We start from the raw sequence: 22,234 nt of genomic DNA, 5'->3' as shown, positions 1-22,234 counted from the left end.
ATGCAGAGGGGCGGCATCAGGCGGCATCAGGCTGATACCGATGGTGGGTTTTTTTTTTGAGGGGGGGGGTTAAAGACGCTGGACAGCACGCGAGCATTTTCACCTTTCGATTTACACCCCTGCCCACTTGTTTGGACAACCCGCAAGATTTAGCGTTGGGAGCGTCGGAAAGAAGGGGGCCCCATATTCTCTTGACCACTTAGGCTCGGGGACTGCTGCTTCTTCTTCTTCTTCGGTGAAAGACAAGACACAAAACTGCAGACGCACACGGCCAAAACAGTTCGCTCGTCTGCTGCCGTGTGTAAACCGTACGTTAAATGCCCATAATTGGCTCTCGAGACCGCACCGCAAGCCGTATCCAGATGGCTCAAAAATATTTCCATTTTGGCTTGTGATTTTTATTCCAGATTAAGCCAAAGATTGTGCCAATTACATTGACATTCAACAAGAACCAATTAATAACATTCTTTGTCAAAGGTAATGCTAAAATGCAAAACCTACGATGATAACATTACCATTTTCAAGCTGATAAAAGACATTTAAAATGCACGTGATGACATATATTAGTTTTCAGATTAATTTATTTATTTGTTGTTGTGAATGTTTTAACGGAAACTCATTGACTATTGGTGCATATCCCTCTGCCGCTCTCAGACGCTCTAGAACGGTGACCTTTGACCTCGAACTCTCCACCTTGGCCCTCTCCAAACATAAAAGACTGGGAACCACAACAAGACTTGGTCAAGCCTTGCACAGCCGCACATTCCTGTATCACCTCAACCAAGGCTCCAATGTCCGTACACATGCGCAAGTATGCCCCCCGTCAACGTAAAGCAGTCACGGGTTTGACTGATGACCCAGCACTCACCGATGCACTCGACTCACTCGCTCACGAGCGGTCAGTCGCCTCCCTATCAACCTTCTAATGCTACCAGGGCCATATTATCCGATATGCCACAATAGGCACTGTGCCTAGGGCAATGAAAACATTTCCATTTTTTTTGCACGATAAGAAAATGTAACCAAGATATCTTCCTGAATAAATATGTTTATATCGCAAGGATAGGCACGCCGCAGATACAAAGAGGCAGAGTCATGTTAATGTCGATCGATTGTTTTCATAAGGTGAGAGAAATGAACACCGGAGATGAACTTTGAGATTTTTTTTCATTGCAAAATTAGCAATAACATCTTCAAAATGGTGTTTTTCGCACAATCTCATTCTCAATAGAGAGGAGCGGAAGGGAAGAAAACGAGCCTTGTTGTCCTGTGCTTGATCGGAAACAGTTTATTTTATGAGCTTTCACGCATGACAGTGGCGGTAGTCACGTGGGCAGCAGTTCCAACTGTCTAAAGTTATCACTCAAGGCCTACGAAACAGGAGTGTCTTGGGCCTACAAGAATCCTAATCCGGGCCTGAATGCTACTGAACTAAAACTATATATATTTTTTTATTTTACCATGTTAAGGCCCACTGAGCTACATGAATTTTTTTCAGAAGCGACCTGGCTATCACAAATGATAGCTCAACGAAGTGGTTTATAACGTGGAAATTTATTGCAGACGAATAATCTAAACGCGTGTTTAACCACGGCCACCATTCCCGTGAACTTCGCCCATGTTGAGGACTCGGGGGGGGGGGGTCAACCAGAGTGACTGTTTTGTCGTATCCACATGGTGTTTCAAAAACCACCATCACCACGACCACAGTGTAGGTTACAACAACAACACTCACCCACCTGCTCACACATTCACCATATTGCAGGTCACCTCCCTTCTGTTTACACCTTTTCCCCCCCACTGCTCGAACTGGGAATTCCCTGTCGTTCCCTCTTCCCCCCCCCCACAAGTTCTTGCAGGCTACATCACTCTCAAACTCAAGAAATATGTTGACTCACACCCATTACATCGTCGGGTGCTGCTTGTTGCTGGACGCTAGGTGCTTTGAGCATTAGAGCCCTGTGCTCGATAAAAATAGTGACCTTTTTAAACCGTCCAAATTTTACTCACTTGTTTAGTTCAGTTTGTTAAGCTTGTTGAGCCGGCTGGCCAGGGCTTGGGCAAAACTTCGCCCACTTTTCACTCGGTCAAATGTCGAGCACCACAGACTAAGTGTCCACCTTCAATGGTCCACACCAACTATGTCGGCGTTTATGGAAGAGAACATTTACTTTGGGTGCATTTACTCTAATCTTCTTGCCATTCTCCAGTGATAAATATACTCAACGAGCTGGCTATACGTGCACAATAAACAACATTCTTTGTGGCACCTAACGAGAGAAAAAAAGCGTCTGCCTGTGACCAAATCACCAGGAATGCACCGCTCCCTCCCCCCCAATTGTCAGGATCTCAAGAAGCTTAGCAGAGTTGGGCTTAGATAGTCCTTGGATAGGCGATCAGCATGCATACCCAGGTGTTATAGGCTGCTGTGGGGGCTATGTTGTGCGAAGCGACATTTGGCAGTGCAACAAAAAAACACATTGTTGTACTGTTCACGGGTCTATGCTCCTCCCTGCCTTCACCGCCCGGCGATGAGCAGCACGGTGGAGCACGGCCAAATAACGCTCACGGCGTGCGGAGGCCCTCATCCAGCAGCGGGTTGACAAAAAGGGCTGTGCCGATTGCACCCGAGATGCTTTGTTAGCGATCGGCATGTAATGCAAGATACAGGTAAAAAAAAAACAAATGTAAACCGATTTAGCGGGCATCCAACTAGGATTGACAGACGGTTGACACAAGAGAGCCCCTAAACTTAAGACACACGCGCGGCAAATCAAGCGCGTAGGAGTTCTCTTGTTTGCATCGCTTCGAGTAGCTAATTCCCGTCGGTTGCTTTGATGGCTCGACGGGGAGCCAATATCAAGACGGTGAAAGTGCACGTCCCTTTCTTGACCGGGTTATGATCGAGCAACTTAACAAAGAGGACGGGCAAGGCTGGGATGAAGATACAAACGAGCGAGAGACGAGAGACACGTACGAAAGACGCGTACGAAAGAGACACATACTAAAGAGACGCGTACGAAAGAGACACATACTAAAGACGCGTACGAAAGAGACACATACTAAAGAGATACATACTAAAGAGACACATACTAAAGAGACACGTACTAAAGAGACGCGTATCGGCAACGAGAAGCTGGCTCCACAAACCCCTCGGTGGCGCAAACGAAAAAATGTCTGCCGGGTATGACGTGTGGATTGGCAGGTATGGGACACGGACGGAGGGAATGGAAGGAGAGAGCTTGAAACGCGTGCACAAAGAAGATGCAGGTTTTTCGAATAACACTGACAGATGGACGGACAGAAAGAGGAGCACGCGGATCAGAGAGCAAACACGAATTAAGAGATCAGGGATTTTGTTCACACCTTGCTGGTTGCAATCTCCAGATGAACGTCGTCGTCGTAAAACTATTGTCAAATTCTGATTTGCTTCTAGACGTTGCTCCGGATTTGCTGATAAACCGAATGAGACGGGCACGTTTGGCCATCACGTCACAAGTTAATTTGATTGGTTCTGCCGGGTGGTGGAGGGTTATAGTTAAACATTAAACCTACACCCTGTAAGCCAAAAAAAACTACTTGTGAATGACGAATTCGACTTTGTATTGACGGTTGAGAACACTAAATGCCTTGGAAGCGAGCTAAAAACGGCAGTAGCTGGATAGATTTATACATTTTTTAAAACGTATGTAGGTTGAACTTCTTTCGCACCGTACGTAGCCAACCGTGCTAATGGGAGGTGCGGGGAGAAAAACAACAAACTAAATGTGAAAAGCAGTTCTAAAGCAATGAGATTTCAATCTAGATAATTTAAAAGTGCGTAAGCTCCAATGGCTTCCGAACATCGGAAGGAAGAGCGTTCCAGACGGCCGCAGAAATGCACCTGAATACGTGCGATGCGGTGACCGGAGTTCGCCTGATGATGGTTTACGCTGCGTGGGAAACGTTGGGAGTCGAGATGAGGGCGACCTGTGATGCGCGAGTGTGTGACGGTCTGCGTAAGTTGCCGAGCCTTTGAAAAAGAGCGCATCTAAAAGCGCGCGTGCGACCGACAGTGGGTGGCATTGTAAAAGTGACATGCACAGCCGAGCGCCGAAACACACCGGAACAGAGCGCGCGTGCAACAAGGCCTTGCACTGGGAGAGCCTTTTAATCTCACTCCCCTCTGCCCAACAATCCCCCCCCACCGCCCCCCAAAAGGTTTGCTTCCGTTTTAATCATTAACATTTTCATTGATGCCTGTTTATGGCAGCAATACAAATAACCGTAAAAGCAGCCAGAGCACTGTTGCAGTCATAAATAAATGAAAACTCTGAACCCGGGGCAAATATTTGCAACCGCTCTCTTTTGTTGGCACAACATTTCACCTTCCTATTGAGGCCCACTGCTATTAGGTTTGAGGTCAGCCGGAGAATTCTTATCTTTTCATCACATTGGGAGGTCGTGGGGTGTTATCTATCCCTGCAAGGTAAACTACACAATGTATTTTCCCACACTGCTCTATTATTTGCTAATACTCATGGGGGCCGGATGAAACGTGGAATATACACTTTCCGTGTACAGAACGCACCGTTTTCTTTTAATAACCAAACCGACAGATAACCACAATGACAAACATCCACCGCTGCCATGTGGACTTTAACAAACAGGCGGGACAAGTGCTGTTAGAGCGAGCGCCTACGGTGGCCTCGTAGGCCGGCACGGGTAGTGTGGTCAGTACGCGAACTCCGGTCATCCTCGCCGGAGCAGCAGCACGGGCAGCAGCAGCGGCTTTTGGCTGGCCATCGAACAAAGACGGTCACCGCTATCGCGCGCTTTCAGATGCGCTTCTGCGGCCGTCCGAAACGCTCTTCCTTTCGATATTAGGAAGCCGGAAGTCACTGGGAGCACTATGCACAATTTAAATCATCATCAGATTGAAAACTAATTTCTTTAGAACTGCGTTTTGTGTTTAGTTTGGTGGTTGGTTACTTATGGTACAAAAGAAGTACGACATACATGCATAGAGCACCACATTCTACCCAGTGCTGGATGATTTTTCACGGCACCAGATTCTCAGTTAAGACAAAGTATGGGAGGTTGAGGACTGATTCTGATGTCACCTGCCACTGATGTTAACCATGGCAGAGAGCATCTAACTCGGGTCAAAGTCAATGAGACGAGACCAGACATTTGAAATGTCTTCGCGCGGGCCAATAACAAGTCAATTAAGTGGTAACCACTTGAACGGAGTTGAGAGTTAGAAAATACATAACTCACGTGAGCCATATTTATCTGCACCGCTATAGATTTTCCACCTTAGGTGAAACCATTTTTCTGCTCTGGCCCATGGAATATTGCCGTGTTTGCGGCTACAGTGTTCCAACCACGACACGCCACCAGGCATCAGCTCCCTGAAAGCCTTCAACACAGCACACCGGGTACTTAGCCTTAAACGAGGATCTGGTGCGTGTCACAATCAGCGATGCGGAAACAAATGTAGCCAGGCGTGGCAGCTGTCCACACCACTATCCTTGGCGTGCACGCCGTGTCGAACTTAATAGGTGCTCACTAATAGCGTTTGGTGCAACAGGCCTTTAAAGACCACACACAAAGACAAAGACCGCCCTGCCGGTATAGCCTTAACAGACTGTTGGGGCAAGTGCTGCGAGTGAGCACCTGTGAGGGCCGGCACGGTACGCATGGGGGTGGGTGGCCAGGACTACGCCTGGCTGCCTTCATCTTCCGAGTGCTGATGTTTTACACACCGCATTAGGTACTCATTTGAGGCCGAGTATATCTAGGGGAGGCTCAGGAATGGTACAGATAATGATCACAGGTGTTGGCCGTGAGCGGAATTCGAACTCGGGCTGTCAGGTTCGCAACACGCCAACTGCTACACTAACGCTCCCCACGCGTACGCACACCTACGACTCGTGGCTTTGCAGTTCAGCGAATGCACAGTTCAATCCCGAGCACAGATGCATTAACGCAGACTGCAGAAAGCGTTGCGAGCTGTTAACTACCTCGCCTGGTATACAGGAGGTGTGGAGGTTCGATCCCGACCCTGACGCCTGAATATTTCGAGTTTGCACGTTCTCCCCGTGGTCGCATGGATTTTTCTCCAGGTCCTTCGGTTTTTCCCTCCACATTAAGAAACGTGCGTTTTGAGTATTTGGCGACTATAAATGTCCACGTGATGAACCACTTCGTTTGTGGCCAGGTCGCTTCTGAAAAAAAGAGCTATACAGCTCAAGTGGACCTTACCTGGTCAACAAAAAATAGTTTAGGTTACTAGTTTAGTGCAGCGATTAGTCCGAATGCAATCAATTGCAATCACGACTTCAAACGCTCGATTTAACAAAGTGCACATGTAGCTAGGGCCCATCGCCATGCCGCACAAACGGGGGGGGGGGGGGGGAAATCGCGCAGACACAGATGTGTCACATGCCAATTTAAAAAGGAAAAACGCTTTTTAAAAATTATTTTCGAAAATGGGTCGGGCTTGCCTAATCGAGGCAGACTTCATGTCTCGATGTAACTTTTTATGAAAAATAAACGTTTCGTGTATCCTCGCGCAAGACGTTACGAACCTACAGACAACGATTGGGCCTGGAGGGCGGGGGGACAGACTCACCGAAGGCTTCTGCTTCGACGACATTCTCCAGAAGCTGTGTCATTACTCTTCATTAGTCTTGAGTTTCTCATCCGCCCCACCCTGTTATTCTACACATTATGCTCAACACCTGTGGAACAGAGGTTTTTAAAGCCTCTGTTCACAACGACAGCACAGCACTTATAAAACGTACTCTGCTGTATTGTTATATTGTTGTGTGTTTACCAGCATTATCCACCTACTTTTTTCGCAGTACGTAAGCACAAGCTTCGTGTCATCAAATTTGCAAAGCACAGCTTAGCGTGCGCAAAAAACTCAACGCGGGTTTGAAATATGCATCCTTGGCCGACAACAAATAGCACGATACTTACAACCACAATTCTTTTTGGATGTACTAACGAACAGCAAAACAAGCCGGCAGGTAATAATTCACAACCTTGGCGGTGTTGAAGATAAACCGTCGGGACTTTGGCGACACAATTTGAGAATCGACTTCATTTTTGCCATTCTCGCGCCCCCTCACTCACGGGTTACTGTTTCGTCTCTTACGTTCCAAACGCGTTGGTCGTTCTGTCTCCTTCGTTCCAACGTTGGCCTCAAGTCGCGTGTGCGTGCACCTTGCGCACACCGTTTACACGGCTCAGAAAGCCTATTCTTGCACGCGCAATTCAGCGCAAGTGCCGTCAGCCCGAGCATCGATTTTAAATCGACGAGTCGATGCACGTCTCTCCGGTGGACTAACTTTTCCGTGCAAAATAAATCCAATAGGGCGCAATTTAACGGTGCTCGGGTTGCGTACCGCCGCCTAAATTTTTGCAGTTTTCAGGTACATCCCTGCAATCCTCGGTTTGTACCGCAGTGCGGTCCAACTCCGGGAAAAGAAAACCCCAAGGCACGGGGAGGGAAACGTCGGATATCGTGCCGAACGACTCGGCGGTACAACCTGAAAACGAATCGAAAATGCGAGTTGCTGTTTTTTGTTTTTTAAAGCGGACGGTATAAAAAAAAAGACTAAGCCACGAACCTCCGCCCGTGGTGTGAGAAACACTCGTTTTTTGGCGTGGCCCCTGCAACAGATTAGTCACCTAACCGCAAAGCGGTGCGCTTACCGGCAGCTTTGGCCCACAGCGGCCAATCGTCAACCGCCAACAGCGGTGACTTCAGCGGGGAAACACTCCACAAATAGGTAGCACGCGGGGGAGCAAGCACACACACAGCAGCACGGTCAGACTCCCAGACTACCAACCGTCGTGCACACACCCCGAGATGCAAACAAGCCACTTCAGAGTTTTTCTAGATTTGAAGCTTTCGTGACTGCAAGGATTCATATTCTTAGGTTTTTTCAGTAAAGTCAGGTAGGTAAAAAAATAAACCGTCCGACGGTTCCACCTGAAGACGGAAGCTTGTGTTGCCTCCGAAACGTCGTGATTTTTATTTTATTTGTATTTTACTTTTATTAATTTAACTTTTTAACCTACGTGACTTTACCGAAAAAACCTAAGAATACACTTCAGAGTTTGGTTTTCGTGATGGACATTTTTTACTTACTCGACTGGCTTTTCCACGCACGTCTGCACGCATGCACGCAACGTGTACATGGCCCTTTTGTGAATACACTGCTAGATGAGCGACTTTCCCCGCGCCATGCGGACGTCCGCTCAGGAGTCTAAACGAAACTAAACTTAGAATTTCACCAGGTAAAGCACACTGAGCTAGAAAGCTATTTTTTTCAGAAGCGACTTGGCTATCACAAACGATAGCTCAACGAAGTGGCTCATCGTGTGGACATTCATATTTCGCCAAATACTCTAAACGTCTTCCCTCCTTTTGTTGCCATCGGCCTAATGATCGATATGTTTCGTAACTAGCCTACGTTTTCGAATCCGTGTGTTCCTCTTCCCGTCTCTGTAACTCCGAGCATGCCCCTTTTCTCCACGTTGCTCTGCACCAGAGGTCGCAACCGGTTACCGATACCCGTACCCTACCCGATACCCGGCTACCCGTAGCCGGCCAGGTACGGAAACGGGTACCCGTTTGCAACCCTGGTGCGGCCGGGTACGGGTAGGCCGTGAGTCACTGGTGAGTAACCGATTGTCACTCATTTCGGGTAGGGTACGGGTACGGGTAGGGAACGGGTACCCATTTGCGACCCTGGTGCGGCCGGGTACGGGTACGGGTAAGGAATCAAAACCCATTTGCGACCTCTGCTCTGCACACCTTTCAGCACTAGCTTCATATTCTTTGACAATGCTCACATTTCTGATGCATGTGTTAAGACAGGTTAAGGCGCAAGCGAATTCACAGCTGTACAATACTTTTGTTTACCTCCTGACAATTCCTTACCCTTGTTCGAGTTCCCATTGTCAAGTGCGAAAGCTGATCAACACCGAGGTGTTGGCGGATATGTAAAAAGGTCAGATATTGAAACATCTATTGAAAAAAAATTACAGTTACACCACGCACACAATGCTGCAACCGGGTGTGGGCGTTTAACTGACGTTCGAATATGCGACGTCCTAACCATTAACCCTTAAAGCAGGAACGCGAGAGAGACGAGATGTGTGAACGTCGGGAGTTCGAGCGCAGGTTTTTTTGATCACGTGATCGACGGAGTTACGTTTGCTGTTTTTTTCCTCTTCTTGTTCACCGCTGTTACTTTGGCAAGTCTCAGCATGCGTGCGTGTTTGAGAAGGGTATTCCATTACCTATCGATGTGCGGCGTTCAGCGGGCGGCCGGTGTAACGATTTCTACGTTCCGCGTCGCGATCTTCACCCGGCGGCGAGATGAATAACGAAACCACGCAAACTCTCCTGAGGAAGCCCTCTCGTCGTGACCAACAGACCTTGACGCTGGTTGGCATCTTAGCCCCTGAAAATATTGCTGCTGCTGCTGCTGCCGCTGCTGCTGCTGCCATACGTACGCAAGGAGAGAACGTGATGGCGAAATCGAACCACGGATTGGTAACGGCGAAAAATAAATTTCACCTCGCCAAAATTTTTTTTTTTAAACTGTGTTACCCAGTGTTGTGAAACTGTTTCCATGGGATTTAAACAAACTGACACGAGGCATTAAAAAAAAGAAAAAAAAAACATGCATGACAAAATTCCATACAAGAATATTGGAAAAAAAAGAAAAAAATTTGCCCGACTTTGCTTTTAACTTTGCCCCCATAATGTTGCACACGACCGTCAAATGTGTCGTGAAATGCACTCAAAACGTCGACCGATTTCGCATTTCATATCCGTCAGTATTATTTTCATTTCCTTGCTGTTCTTGCCAAACAAAACACATTACACACGGGCGAGTCACCGCGCCAAGGTTTTTGTGTGGTTAAGTACACAAATATCCCCACCGCTCTACCTGTTGTGTGTGTGTGTGTGTTCCCAGGTCAGTTTCAGTCCCGGGCTATAAATAAGAACTGCAAAGAACAGCTGTCATCGCTTACGGAGACTCGCTGCTACTCGGGGAGAGTTTTACAGCGAAAGGAAGAATGCACGACACGTACCCACCCCCCTTCTTTTCTGCGGGAGCGAGCCTGCCTCCGTAACTACGTTAAGATTATATGTCACTCCGCCGGGCTCAATGCGTGCCCGCTCATGCGAGCGACCCTGCACGAATGCAACGAAGCGTTCGGTTAGCCACCCTAAACCTTTTTCGACTTGCAATTCCTCGAATGCGCGACAAAAAAAAAACACCTGAAAGATTATTTTGACACCGGAAAAGCCCGGCATTAGTCGGGCGCTCTCGACGCAAACCGCTAAAAATGCATCGTCTTCCCCCTCCGTTTTTGACTTTCCGCAGTTCGTCGAACAGAGTAAAAACATACACGCGCGAACGAATTCCGGGGGGGGGCAGCAAATGTTTTCCGACACGATACAAATGGGGGCGAATGGGGCACGTGACGGGCAGCAATACACGCGCAGGAGGTGTGCGAGTGAGAGCGTTTATCGCGGAAGCCATTGTGTAACGTGGGTGGGTGGGCTGGGTCACAAACACCACACGGGGCTGCGGTAAAAAAAAAGGTCATTGCGAACAGGGAGGGGGGGGCTCTTCGTGCTCCTCCCCTGGAATGCGACAGGGTGCACCAAGAACAGGGGTCGGCAAAAACCTGCGGCTCCCGACCGCTTCCGTGATGCTGTCCACGTGCATTGCGGCTCTTGAAATGTTGAGGGGCGTCTTTTTTTTTTACCGAATTCGAAAAAAAATTGCTCTTCTTGTTGTTTTGTTTACCAATCCCCTGACCTAGAGACCGATACGGGCCAACCAACGATACCAGCTGACAAGGGCTGCTGGCTTTTTATTTTATTTTTAAAACACAATGTTCACCCCGCAAGGTGTTGTGTAACAATTCATTAACTCGTACGTGCGATCCACTCACTTCAATTTTTATTTCGATTTAAAGCTTTCGTGACTGCAGGGATTCATCTTCTTGGTTCTTTCGGTAAAGTCACGTAGAAGGGAAGTAATAAAATAATAAAAATATTATTTTATTATGTTTTATTTTTATAATTTTATTACTTCCCTTCTACGTGACTTTACCGAAAGAACCAAGAAGACCACTCACTTCACTTACGCTCACAAGAGTTTGGCCTTGGTTTCGCTTCAAAAGGGGAAAAGAAATGCGTGGGTGTAATTAAACGATTAAGCGCCATCACCGTCGGCCACGATCATCAAGCCACTTGCGGATGAAGGCCTCCCTCCTTCCTGGTCGCGCAATGCTCTCTTCCCTGCTCCTGCACACGAGCCAATTTCATTGCTCCATCTCTGTGGTGGACATTTTCTCGTGCACGTTTCCCTCCTTTGGGTTCCACTCCGTCGTTGATTTCGACCAGTGGCTATCGTCCCTTCCAGCGAGGTGTCCTGTCGAGATGTTAACTCCCTCGCCCGGCATTCAGGAGGTTGCGAGTTCGATCCCGACCCTGACGATGCCTGAATATTTGGAGTTTGCATGTGGTCGCGTGGATCTTTCTCCTGGTCCTCCGATTTGCCCCTCCACATTTATAGACGTGCGTTTAGAGTACTTGGCTGCTATCGAATTTCCACGTGATGATAAGCCACTTCACTGAGCGATCATTTGTGGGCATGTCGCTTCTGAAAAACAGCTATATAGCTCAGAAGGCCTTACCGCCTGTACAGCGCTTTGAGATCCTTGATGACAAGCGCTGATATATAAATGGAATTGTTACTATTACCTGGTAAAATAAAAAAAAAGTTTCGTTTTTTTTACTTATATTCTTAGCAGTCCATACAATGTCTGTACTTTGCATTATGTTGCTGTAAGTGATTCTGTTCCTATTCATGTCACTTGGTGTAATTCTAAGCATGCACCTCCCCCCCTCCCCATGCTTGTTCATGTCAATGTTTATTGATGTCGATGTCCAATGTTTCTGATCAACGTGTCACAGCAGGTAGAATATATCAATTACAAGCTCCCTTTAAGGCACAGCGGGGGGTGGTGGGGTCTTGGTTTTCATTGCTAAGTTCAATATTACAAAACCACATCTTTTGGCAAACATTAGTCGGGCAAGGTGAAGTGAATGGTTAATCGGTCAAGACCGCAGCACCTGTACACTCCCAACTACCTGGCACACAGTGTGCACCCAGAGTTAAGTGGCAATATGCAAATACGCCAAAACACACAGCACCCCAAACAGAGTCGAAGATCCCGCGTATAGCATGAACAGACTGTTGGGGCAAGTGCTGTTCGCGAACACCTATGAAGGCCGGCACGGCACACGACAAGGGAAGGTTGGCCAGCATCATGCCAGGCTGCCTTTGTCTCCCTAATGGTGATGGTTAGACACCGCACCAGGTACCCATTTGGTGATGAGTCGACCTAGGGGAGGCCCAGGACCGGCTCAGATAATCAGCGCTGATGTTGGCCGTGACCGGGAATCGAACTCGGGTCGCCGGGTTCATAGCACGGCGGCACTAACCACGTGTGCCACCACTACCCCCCCCCCCTGCCCGCGCCCCCCCCCCCCAAACACACACCCACACTGGCAGATTCCCATGATTGGAGCGAAGCGCACCGACACATCCTGTTAACCGAGCCACCTGACCCCGTGCATGACTTACCCTTTTTTAGGTGGTCGGGGGGGGAGGACAGCTACTCTTCAAAAGATTCACGCACGTGGCACTCAGCGGTAGACCACAGCTATGCGCCGGATCGTACAGTGCGACTCGCGCGCATGCTACGCCCCGGCGAGCCGGGGAACGGGCCGGGGGAAAACGCGTGACTCAACCGAGCGCGCCGCCAGCGCGCCCGACATGCACGTTCCCGTCAACGGCGGCGCGAGCGAGAGCGCCGTCCAACGACGCTGAAGGGACGCGCGCAAAAAACGGGGCAAGCGTTTCGCTATAAAAGGCGCGCGGGGGGGGGGGGTCGGCGGGGAGGGGGGTGAATATCTCTGGGACGCGAGATGCGCGGATTCTTCGGTAGCGGCCACGGACGCCGCAGATGTAAACAGCGACGGGCGCATTCGCCATGCAGGAGAGCGCGAGACACCCGAGTACTGCTACTGCTGCACGAGTATTTTTAACACAATGCCTCAACCGCTAATTGCGATGTTGTTGAAAAGCAGGGGAGAGGTAAGAAAGAAAAACCAAGAAAAACACCAAAACCGAAACAATCAAGACCGTAAAATGTGCACCGGTTGAGAGTGGTTGTTTGCACGCGGAATGCACAGCAGCTGCTATAATTGTGAACTTAAATGCTAATTTATGCTGCGGGCCGAATAGTTTCAATATCATCGTCGTCGTCAACAACAACGGCCATGATCAATCCACTGCAAAGTCGCAATCCAAACAGCACCTGCACACGAGCCGATCTCATCGCTCCATCCCCGCGGTTGACATCGTCGAAGGAACATTCTAACTTTCGACCGCCACTCCCACCGTTCACCTCGACAACCGGCCATCGTCCCTTTGAAGTGACGTTTCCTGCCCCCAAGGCCCACTTATGACCTTGTTGAGTTGTAAATTTTATTCATAAGAGGTTTTATTTTTTTGGTCGCGAAAGCCTACGTGTTAAACTTGTAAATTTAACCAGGTACGATTAGAGAACCTGATTTGGTCGGGTCAATTACTGTACCTGTCTGCCGGGTCCTATTATTTCAAGGACCTTTCCATATTTCCTGCAGGTGATTGGATATAAATCCTTTTTTTTCTGAAAGACAGCTTTTATTCATCGATTCTCCACCTGGAACTCTGCTTCCGTATAAAACAGTGATCTCTGTACACGAGCGGCGAGTAACTTACCTGTTGGCGCCGTCAAATCATCATTACCGTTACCATTTAAATTAATCAATATTAGTGAAACGTTCACACACAGACCTGTCGTTTTCGCTTGTCCAAGCAAGTTTCCCAGCACATAAATAATGCTGCGCTTTATAAGATCTCTAACCTTGCCGTGCTGAGCCGAAGACCATCAACAGAGCAACGCATCAGTCATTTAAGAACTTGGATGGCTTACAGGGTTACAGGCTCTCAGCCAGCACCCCGCATGTGGCCCAGAAGCTAACATGCAGCCAGCCAACTTGCTCATCTGCCAACTTTCGTGGTAACCTTAATTTGTGTCTGCACAAAGACAAAGATCCCCCGTATAGCCTTCTCAGGCTGTTGGGGTAAGTGCTGTCAGAAATCACCTATGAAGGTCGGAATGGCACACCAGGGGGGTGGGTGATCAGCACCACACCCAGCCAATTTTATCTCCCATTTGAGGCTGAGTCGACCTAGGGGAGGCCCACGACAGGTTCAGATAATTGTAACTGGTGTTGGCCATGAGCAGGAATACAACTCGGCTCTCTGGGTTTATAGTGGAGCACGCTAACCGATACATTACTGGTTAGCAAACACACGCCAATGCCATGTTTTTGTAAATACATGCGAGAAATTATTATATTTGTTGCATGTATTATTTACATATAGGTGATGGTAAAAGTTACAGGCGAACTTGAATCTAGGCAAAACCATCGGTGGGAAAGGTGGTTGTTATTAAACTCATCTACCTTTTTTTTTTTACCAGGCAAGGCCCACGGAGCTAAAAGCTCTTTTTCAGAAGCGACCTGGCCACAAATGATAGCCCAATGAAGTGGCTTATCATGTGGAAATCTATTGCAGCCAAATACTCCAAACACGTCATATTGATTCTAAATGTGGAGGGAAAAACCGGAGGACACGGATACAAATCCACGCGACCACAGTGGGAGAGAGAGAGACACGCAAACACCAAATATACAACAGGCGTCGGGTTCCGGATCGAACCCACAACCTCCTGTACACCAGGCGAGGCAGTTAAAATCTCGCCACTGTGGGTAAGAACCGATGAGGGAGGGCGGCCGGCCAGGGGAGAGGGGTTCAGAGGTCGGCTTCTCACCTTGCTGACAATGTTCGCTCGACCAGCAGCGGCAGGCAAAGTTGCCGTTCTTCAGGGTCTTTTCGCATCGACTGTTGCCATCGGCGTCCCCCGGGCAGACGTCACCGCACTCCTTGGCCGGCTTGTTCCCCGCGATGTAGTTGTTCTGCTCCGAGTCGAGCACCAGCGACCAGTCCACCGTGTTCAGGTAGCACAGGTCGGCGTTCTTCTCGATGCGCACCGCGCCACGGGTGATGTTCCGCAAGCTCGGCAGGCCGATTTCCTGCGGGCAGCGGGGGCGCGAGAGGTCGATTCGTTTGTTTACAAAAATAAACGGGTTAAATTATTCACATCTGTGGAACCGTTTTTTGCCAGCATCAAAAAAATATTAAATATAAGAAAAGGTTTCAGCCTTTTTGGCATTGACCGCACATACTTGTAGCAAAACATGCAAACAATTGGTGAAATTATTTGTCGACATGCTTTTTTGGTCAACGATGCGGTCAAATCATCGAAAGTGACTGTGACGACGGGGACCCACTGGCGACCCAAGCGTGGCCGGCTACTAACAAGAAGAAAAAGTACAAACCCGCGACAGACACCCCCATTGCCCCCAACTGCTCGGTCCACTCTCCAGAGAGCTGGCTACCTTCACACCTCTTTGACGTGCCCCAAAGCTCCAAAGTTTATTTCACAACTTGACCCAGTAAACATCAACAACCTTTTTGGTCACTTCTGTTTAAATGTTCAACGCGCACACATGCCTGCCTGCTTGACGTTGAATCACCGCGGATGAAGGCGTACCTACATCACGAGGAGCCGATAGACCAAACTTCGCCACGCTGGGCAATATGATTCAGTGATGGAGAGGGGACCGGATCTCATATCTCTTGCAATTGATGTTAGCCCTGGCCGGGAATGGAACGCTCAGTTCGGCGGGCTGACTTGCTAACCACGTAAACTACCTCGCCTGATATACAGGAGGTCGTGAGTCGATCTCAACCCTGACACATTTATATTTGGAATTTGCATGTTCTCCCCGTGGTTGCGTGGATTTTTATCCGGGTCCCTCCACGTTTAGAAACGTGCGTTTAGAGTATTCGGCTGCAAGAAATTTCCACTTGATAAGCCACTTATTTGAGCTCATCATCTGCCGCCAGGTCGCTTATGAAAGAGTCATATAGCTCAGTGGGCCTTACCTGGTCAAATAAAAATAGGTTAGTCTTAGTTTCACCAATGCGCCAATGGCTCCACAGCATACGGAAAATGTTGTCCCTGCCTATGGACGGTCAAAAAGCTCTCACACCAGTAACGCAATGTCAAGCAATGTGCATCAGCCACGTGTGAGAATTTGAGCCAAAAAAAGTGCCAAATATGTTGATATTTTATCGGGTTCAGCAATGAGTATATCGTTACAATAAAATTCCAAAAAAAGAAACACCACGCTTGACCCAGACTTAAAGAGCGTGCGGGGCTGATCGGCGCAAGGCTTAGTGAAGTGGGTTATGAGGCGATGGTATATGCCACCCTGTCACATCCTTGGCACCGAGACCTATTAATAGCCGCAAAGCGGTTTAAAGGGAACACAACCCAGAGTTCCTGCCCTGCCGCACGAAGCATAACCGCAAGGGACGTTCCCAATTTTATTCTGCTCGTGACCGACGAACGCGCAAGCTCCGCGCCCCACACGAACGAGCCGCACAGAGCACGTGGTGCAACATCGCCGCTGCACTCCCGTCGCATGCTGCCCAGCGCCGCGGGGGGAGGGGAGGGGACGTGATTCCGAAACAAAAAAGATCGAAAAATATTGGCCTTGCCGATGGGAGCCGCGTGAGTCTTGCAGCGAGGTACGCAGACCAGGGCCAAGTTGGGCACAAGCAAAAGCGAGGTGTTGGACCCTGTTGCGATTCTGTCTCGTCACGGCATTGTAGCTGGCGTGGCCCGCAGAATGAGGGCGATGTTAATTGCCGCGAGGCAACGGGGCGAAAGAACTCATTCCTGCGGAGGGAGCTGGTAGGAACGTTGGGTTGCTCGGTCAATGGCCAGGATCAATAGCGGCGTGGTGTATTCCGCAAATATGGCCGCCTGTGAGGGCGAGCACAAGCCGGCGTGAGTAGGTTAAACGTTGAGTTTTATAAGGGCACCACGGGGTGACCAGCCCCTCCCCACCCAGCCCCACCACTCCCACCTCCGACCCAGCCCCACCCTCCCCACCCAGCCCCTCCCCAACCAGCCCCTCCCCACCCTCCCCTCCCCACCTAGCCCCTCCCCACCCAGCCCCTCCCCACCCAGCCCCACCCCTCCCATTTTTGGATGCACGACGGACGGACACAATAATCCCCTGTGGGCTGGTGTAACCAGGAGGTTCCTACCAGTATAAATTATCACGATATTTACTGCTGCATAGATTTTCGCGGTTGCGCTGTAGAACCCTCCAATGTGCTTCTTGGGTTTTGTACCGCGTTGTTCGGCGCAATGCCCGATGGTTGGTTAACGGTGAGAGGAGCTTCATCAGGAACTGGGCGTGACGATCAACTGAGACGAGGCCAAACAACATTCGGCAACAACTCTGGGAACACGGGGTCGAATTGTGATTTCGTTTCAGGACGCCTAACTTTTACAGATCCCGATCGCTATTTCTTATTTATTAGAATTACAAAATGTACGTAATAATTACGAGAGCAATAATTTACAAAAAAATGTTTTATCATTTCACTGCTTTAAAGCCTCCCCATGACATGTGGGTCAAGGGGCTGTTTGACCATACTTGACGACACGGGTTTATGGAGGCGGTCGGTGGTGGCGCCAAGACAGGTTCAGATATCACGAGGCACCTCCGACGTTTTAACTACGGCTGGGAGTCGAACTCGGGTAAAACCAGCTTCGCAGCACGTTGTCCGAAAGCATTGCGCCACCGATCCAATTCCAAAAACGCAAAAAGTTATACATATAAAAAAAAGAGAAGCATCTGACAATTTAGCCTACATTGGAAACCAAATCTCTGGCCACGTATTTACACTCAAACGCAATCTCTCACAATATCACCGTGATGCGCAATGGGATTATTATTCTCATGCCCGCACGCTTCCCACTCGGCAATGTGGCACATTACCCAGCAAAGCGGGCAACGTGCCACACTCCCTTGGCTTGCCCAACGGCGGCGGTGGAGGCGGCGGCGGCGGCTTTCATGGGTTTTTTTCTCGTGCCGCAAAAAATGTTGGAAAATGAGGCGGGACACGCGTGTGAGCAGCCGAGGTGCATGATATACCGGGCCAGAAAAAAAATCAGAAGCTAGCTGTTATGTTTTCCTTCTGTACGCAAGCCGAATTACACCAGTCGCCTTACGAATTTACTTAAGCGCACAAAACACGCGGCGGAAAAACGCACTGTGTGCACGCTGTTCAATATTTTATTTTGGCACCAAGTCGCACCAACAGTTGAACTATTGTTGAGCTTGCTTGTAGCTCCCTTGATCTTTATCCACAGAATTGTACCTGCCAAGCCACAACTGGCAAAGTTGCTGGTGGAGGTCAATTGTTTTTTTATTATTATTCTTCAAAATTGTCTACTTGAGAGCCAGATTGCATAAATGAAAATGTTCGCGAAAGCAAATATTTTGACCGGCGGCAGCGAGTAATCGGTTTGGAAGGTCACTTTGTGTTGGGTCTCACATTTAACACAAGTATTTACATTTGGTAAAGCAAAGAAAATGCTGTTCCTGCCAAAAAGGAACAGCTGTTGTGCCACGGATGGCTTACGAGCAGATGTAAACACACTTATAGAAGCAGAAAATGTGTCTTTCCACACTCTCGTTCAACTAAACTTCACACATCGTCCAAACAGGGAGTGGTGGTTGGGGGGGGGGGGGTGCTGAATATCTACACTCGTTCGGAAATTTTAAGCGAACCCTATTGGTCAAGATTCGGTCCGCCGTGTTACAGCTGCGCGCCATCTAACTGGGCATCACGCGATCACCCCGAACCAGCGACTACACCACGAATCGGCACTTAGACGAATCGGTTTTGAACGAAGTGTTACGTAACCTTCCTCGCGTTCGGTAGAGCAATAAAAACAAGAGTGCAACCCGCACTGAATGCACGTGACACTGCTGCCGTAAAGGGTCATCCCCCCCCCCCGCCCCTCCCGTTGTCTTTCAAGTGGAGTTGTGCGAAGAAGAAGAAGTGGCACAACATTACGTGGACAGCTCGCGACGGAGGGTGGACGTCTAGCAAATTAGGGGTCGCTAACGATGAAACACTTAATACATCGGCCGCACAGGAAAACGGGGGTGGGCGGAGGCCTGTAATCTAAAACTAAACATCATTGGAACCTCCTTTGCCAGTAGCAAAATATGATCATTGGTTTTTTACCCTTTTATCTGGCAACAATACTGACACCTTTTTTTTTGTAAATGCTTACCATCAGAGTATGAGAGCTCGGGGTAAGCATTTACAAAAAAAGGTGTCAGTTTTGTTGCCAGATAAAAGGGTAAAAAACCAATTATAAAACTAAACATTTCATTATGCCAGGTAAGGCCCACTGAGCTATATAGTTCTTATTCGGAAGCGACCTGGCCACAAATGATAACTCAGCCAAGTGGCTTATCACGTGGAAATGTATAGCAGCCAAATAATAAACGCATGTTGATTCTAAATGTGGAGGGGAATACCGGAGGATCCGGAGAAGAATCCACACGACCACAGGGAGGAACGAACATGCAAACTCCAAATTTACAGCAGGCGTCAGGGTCGGGATGAAACCCACAAACCACCTGTATACCAGGCGAGGCAGTTAACATCTCGCCACCACGGCATACCTCCAGCCACACCGTCGCTTGGCAACGCGTTACATCATGCCCTAGCAGTAAACTTGCTGTTGTTCTGGCAGTAAAATAGTGGTGTTTTGTATTTTTATGACTCATTTTATTTGGTTGGAATGCTTCTGGGGCCACTAATGGGTATCCAGGAAGGGCAGCCTTCAATTTGTTCCAGTCTCAGGAATGGCTTTGCGCGATACAGTACAGTATTTCTTTGCAAGTGTGTAAAAAAAAAAAGCAAAGGAGAATTATTATTTTTCCCACACTAAAGCATTTTTTTTTGGAAATATTTTCATTACATTGTACCTGCCGTGGCCGAAAAGCATCCAAATAAAAACATATAATTCGATTGGTTTTACGAAGGAAAGAAAACGTGCAATTGTTGTGCCGTTACTTTGGATACAAGGCAAGTCGATAAAAGCGCTGCTTTACCGATTAAAATTAATGATTACTCTCATGATATGAGCATAGAGTGGTGGCGCTGCGGTAGGCGCACCGTGCCAACGAAGGTAGCGACTTACTAGGCCAGATCGGCGAGATCTGAACCGGTCCTGAGAACCCCCTCCATTCCCTATAACCCATACCCCCTCGCCCCCCAAATTCACCAACTAACAATAACCAAAGAATGGTGAAGTATGAACTAACAAACCCCCCCCCCGTAATCGATAAGCATAGAGAGGTCTTCATCCAGCAGTAGTTTATTGATGCAATAATCTGCTGGGGCACCACGGTGCCAAGATGCTAACAACCTCGCGAGGTATACAGGAGGTAGTGGGTTCGATCCTGACCCCGACGCCTGCATATTTGGAGTTTGCGTGTCCCTTGTCACCGCGATCGCGTGGATTTTTCTCCGGGTCCTCTGGCTTTTCCCTCCACGTTTAGGAATCAACATCATGCATTTAAGAGTATTTGGCTGCTTTAAATGTCCACGTGATAAGCTACTTCGCTCAGCTATCATTTGTGGCCAGGTTGCTTCTGAACAAGAGCTACATAGCTCAGTGGGCCTTCAATGGCAAATAAAAAAAATCGTTGTCGGTTGCTTTTTTACATTACTTATTTACCCGCAAATCACCGCTCCTTCTAACAGATCTTAAACAAGACGCAAGCGAACACAAACGTGACGGAGAAAACAAAGAGGGGGGAAAAAAACAATTGAGTCTTGAAACAGTTCGTGACCTGGGAGCAAAGGACAATCCATCGCATCACTGGCAGAGTAGCAGAATCCTCACGCGTCAATCGTAAAGAACGTTATTGATTTAAATTCACGTGGAATGTAGTTGCAACCATACCCCCCCCTCCTCCTCCCCCCATCACACCATGGTACACTCCACAGCTCCCCGCCCCGTTTGCTTTACCGTTAAGGCTACCGTTACTGATGGAGGAAAGACAACAGTGCGTACCGGACGAACAAGGTAGCCCCATGATTTTCTATAAACACTTAAAAAGACAAAACTCGCATACAGGGATCGCCGATGATGCCGATGATCCACGAACCACACAATTACTTATTTTTTTATTTAAAGCTTTCGTGACTGCAGGGATTCATATTCTTGGTTCTTTCGGTAAAGTCACGTAGAAGGGAAAAAATAAAATATAAATATAAAACAATTAAAATTCTCACGACGTTTCAACTGCAACACAAGCAATCATCATCAGGTGTGAAATCCACAGCAAGAAAATTTGGGGAGGGGCTGGTCACCCTGTGATTTCACACCTGATGATTGCTTGTGTTGCAGTCGAAACGTCGTGAGAATTTGTATTGTTATATATTTATATTATTTTATTATTTCCCTTCTACGTGACTTTACCGAAAGAACCAAGAATAATTACTTATTTGTTTCAATGCAGTCAGTTTTCATTTTTTTGGCAACTGTGGCCTTTAAAAGCAGCACCAATTTTAGCAATGTTTATTGCTATTAGTCATTATTAAATGTCTTTACGCAGCATTGTTTGGTGATCTTCTGCCCACTTAAGAGGTCTTCTGCCGCCGTCAAGCATGAGACGGATGCATTAAAGTGTCTCAAAAAGGTGCTATTTACCACTGTGCGGTCGTGGTGGTAATTCAGTTGCACTTACACCAACGTTACAAGGTCCGAGCAGCTTTTCTGATGCCTCCACCCCTCACTCGGCACGTAAGATTTTGCAAGTACCAAGATGATGAAAAAAAGTCAAGTGAACATCCTAATACCTGTATTTATTGCCAGACAGGGTAAAAAGCCTTTTCTCACTTTATCAAGAATTTATCGACTAATTATTACATTTCTAACGTGTAAAAATTGGAACTTAAAAGGGACAACAAAAAACAATCCCCTCCCGTGCTGGCAATTCCGTGAATTGTCGCAGTTCGGGGTTTCGATTTGAGTCAAGAATGGGCTTATCTATGTTTCTGGGCTTTATGGCTGTGATTACAAGTTGCACCACATGTTGTTGGCGCCATATGATGTCTGACGTTTCGCCCCACATGCC

General features: G+C 48.1%; 1 protein-coding gene across 2 annotated transcripts in view; it reads right to left on the bottom strand.

Annotated features, from left to right (window-relative positions):
• The window catches only part of LOC144949309 (insulin-like growth factor 1 receptor), a 116,681-nt gene that overhangs the window by 79,010 nt on the left and 15,437 nt on the right, over positions 1 to 22,234 (bottom strand). For both annotated transcript variants that reach the window (XM_078879264.1, XM_078879263.1), the window contains one exon: positions 14,974 to 15,235. In XM_078879264.1, coding sequence (XP_078735390.1) covers positions 14,974 to 15,235 — 262 coding nt within the window. The remainder of the gene's footprint in view (positions 1 to 14,973; positions 15,236 to 22,234) is intronic.

The sequence above is a fragment of the Lampetra fluviatilis genome, chromosome 53, assembly GCF_964198595.1.
Source record: "Lampetra fluviatilis chromosome 53, kcLamFluv1.1, whole genome shotgun sequence".
NCBI lineage: Eukaryota > Metazoa > Chordata > Hyperoartia > Petromyzontiformes > Petromyzontidae > Lampetra > Lampetra fluviatilis.
The sequence above is the reverse complement of the archived record's forward strand: the minus strand, read 5'-3'. Positions and strand labels throughout refer to the sequence as shown.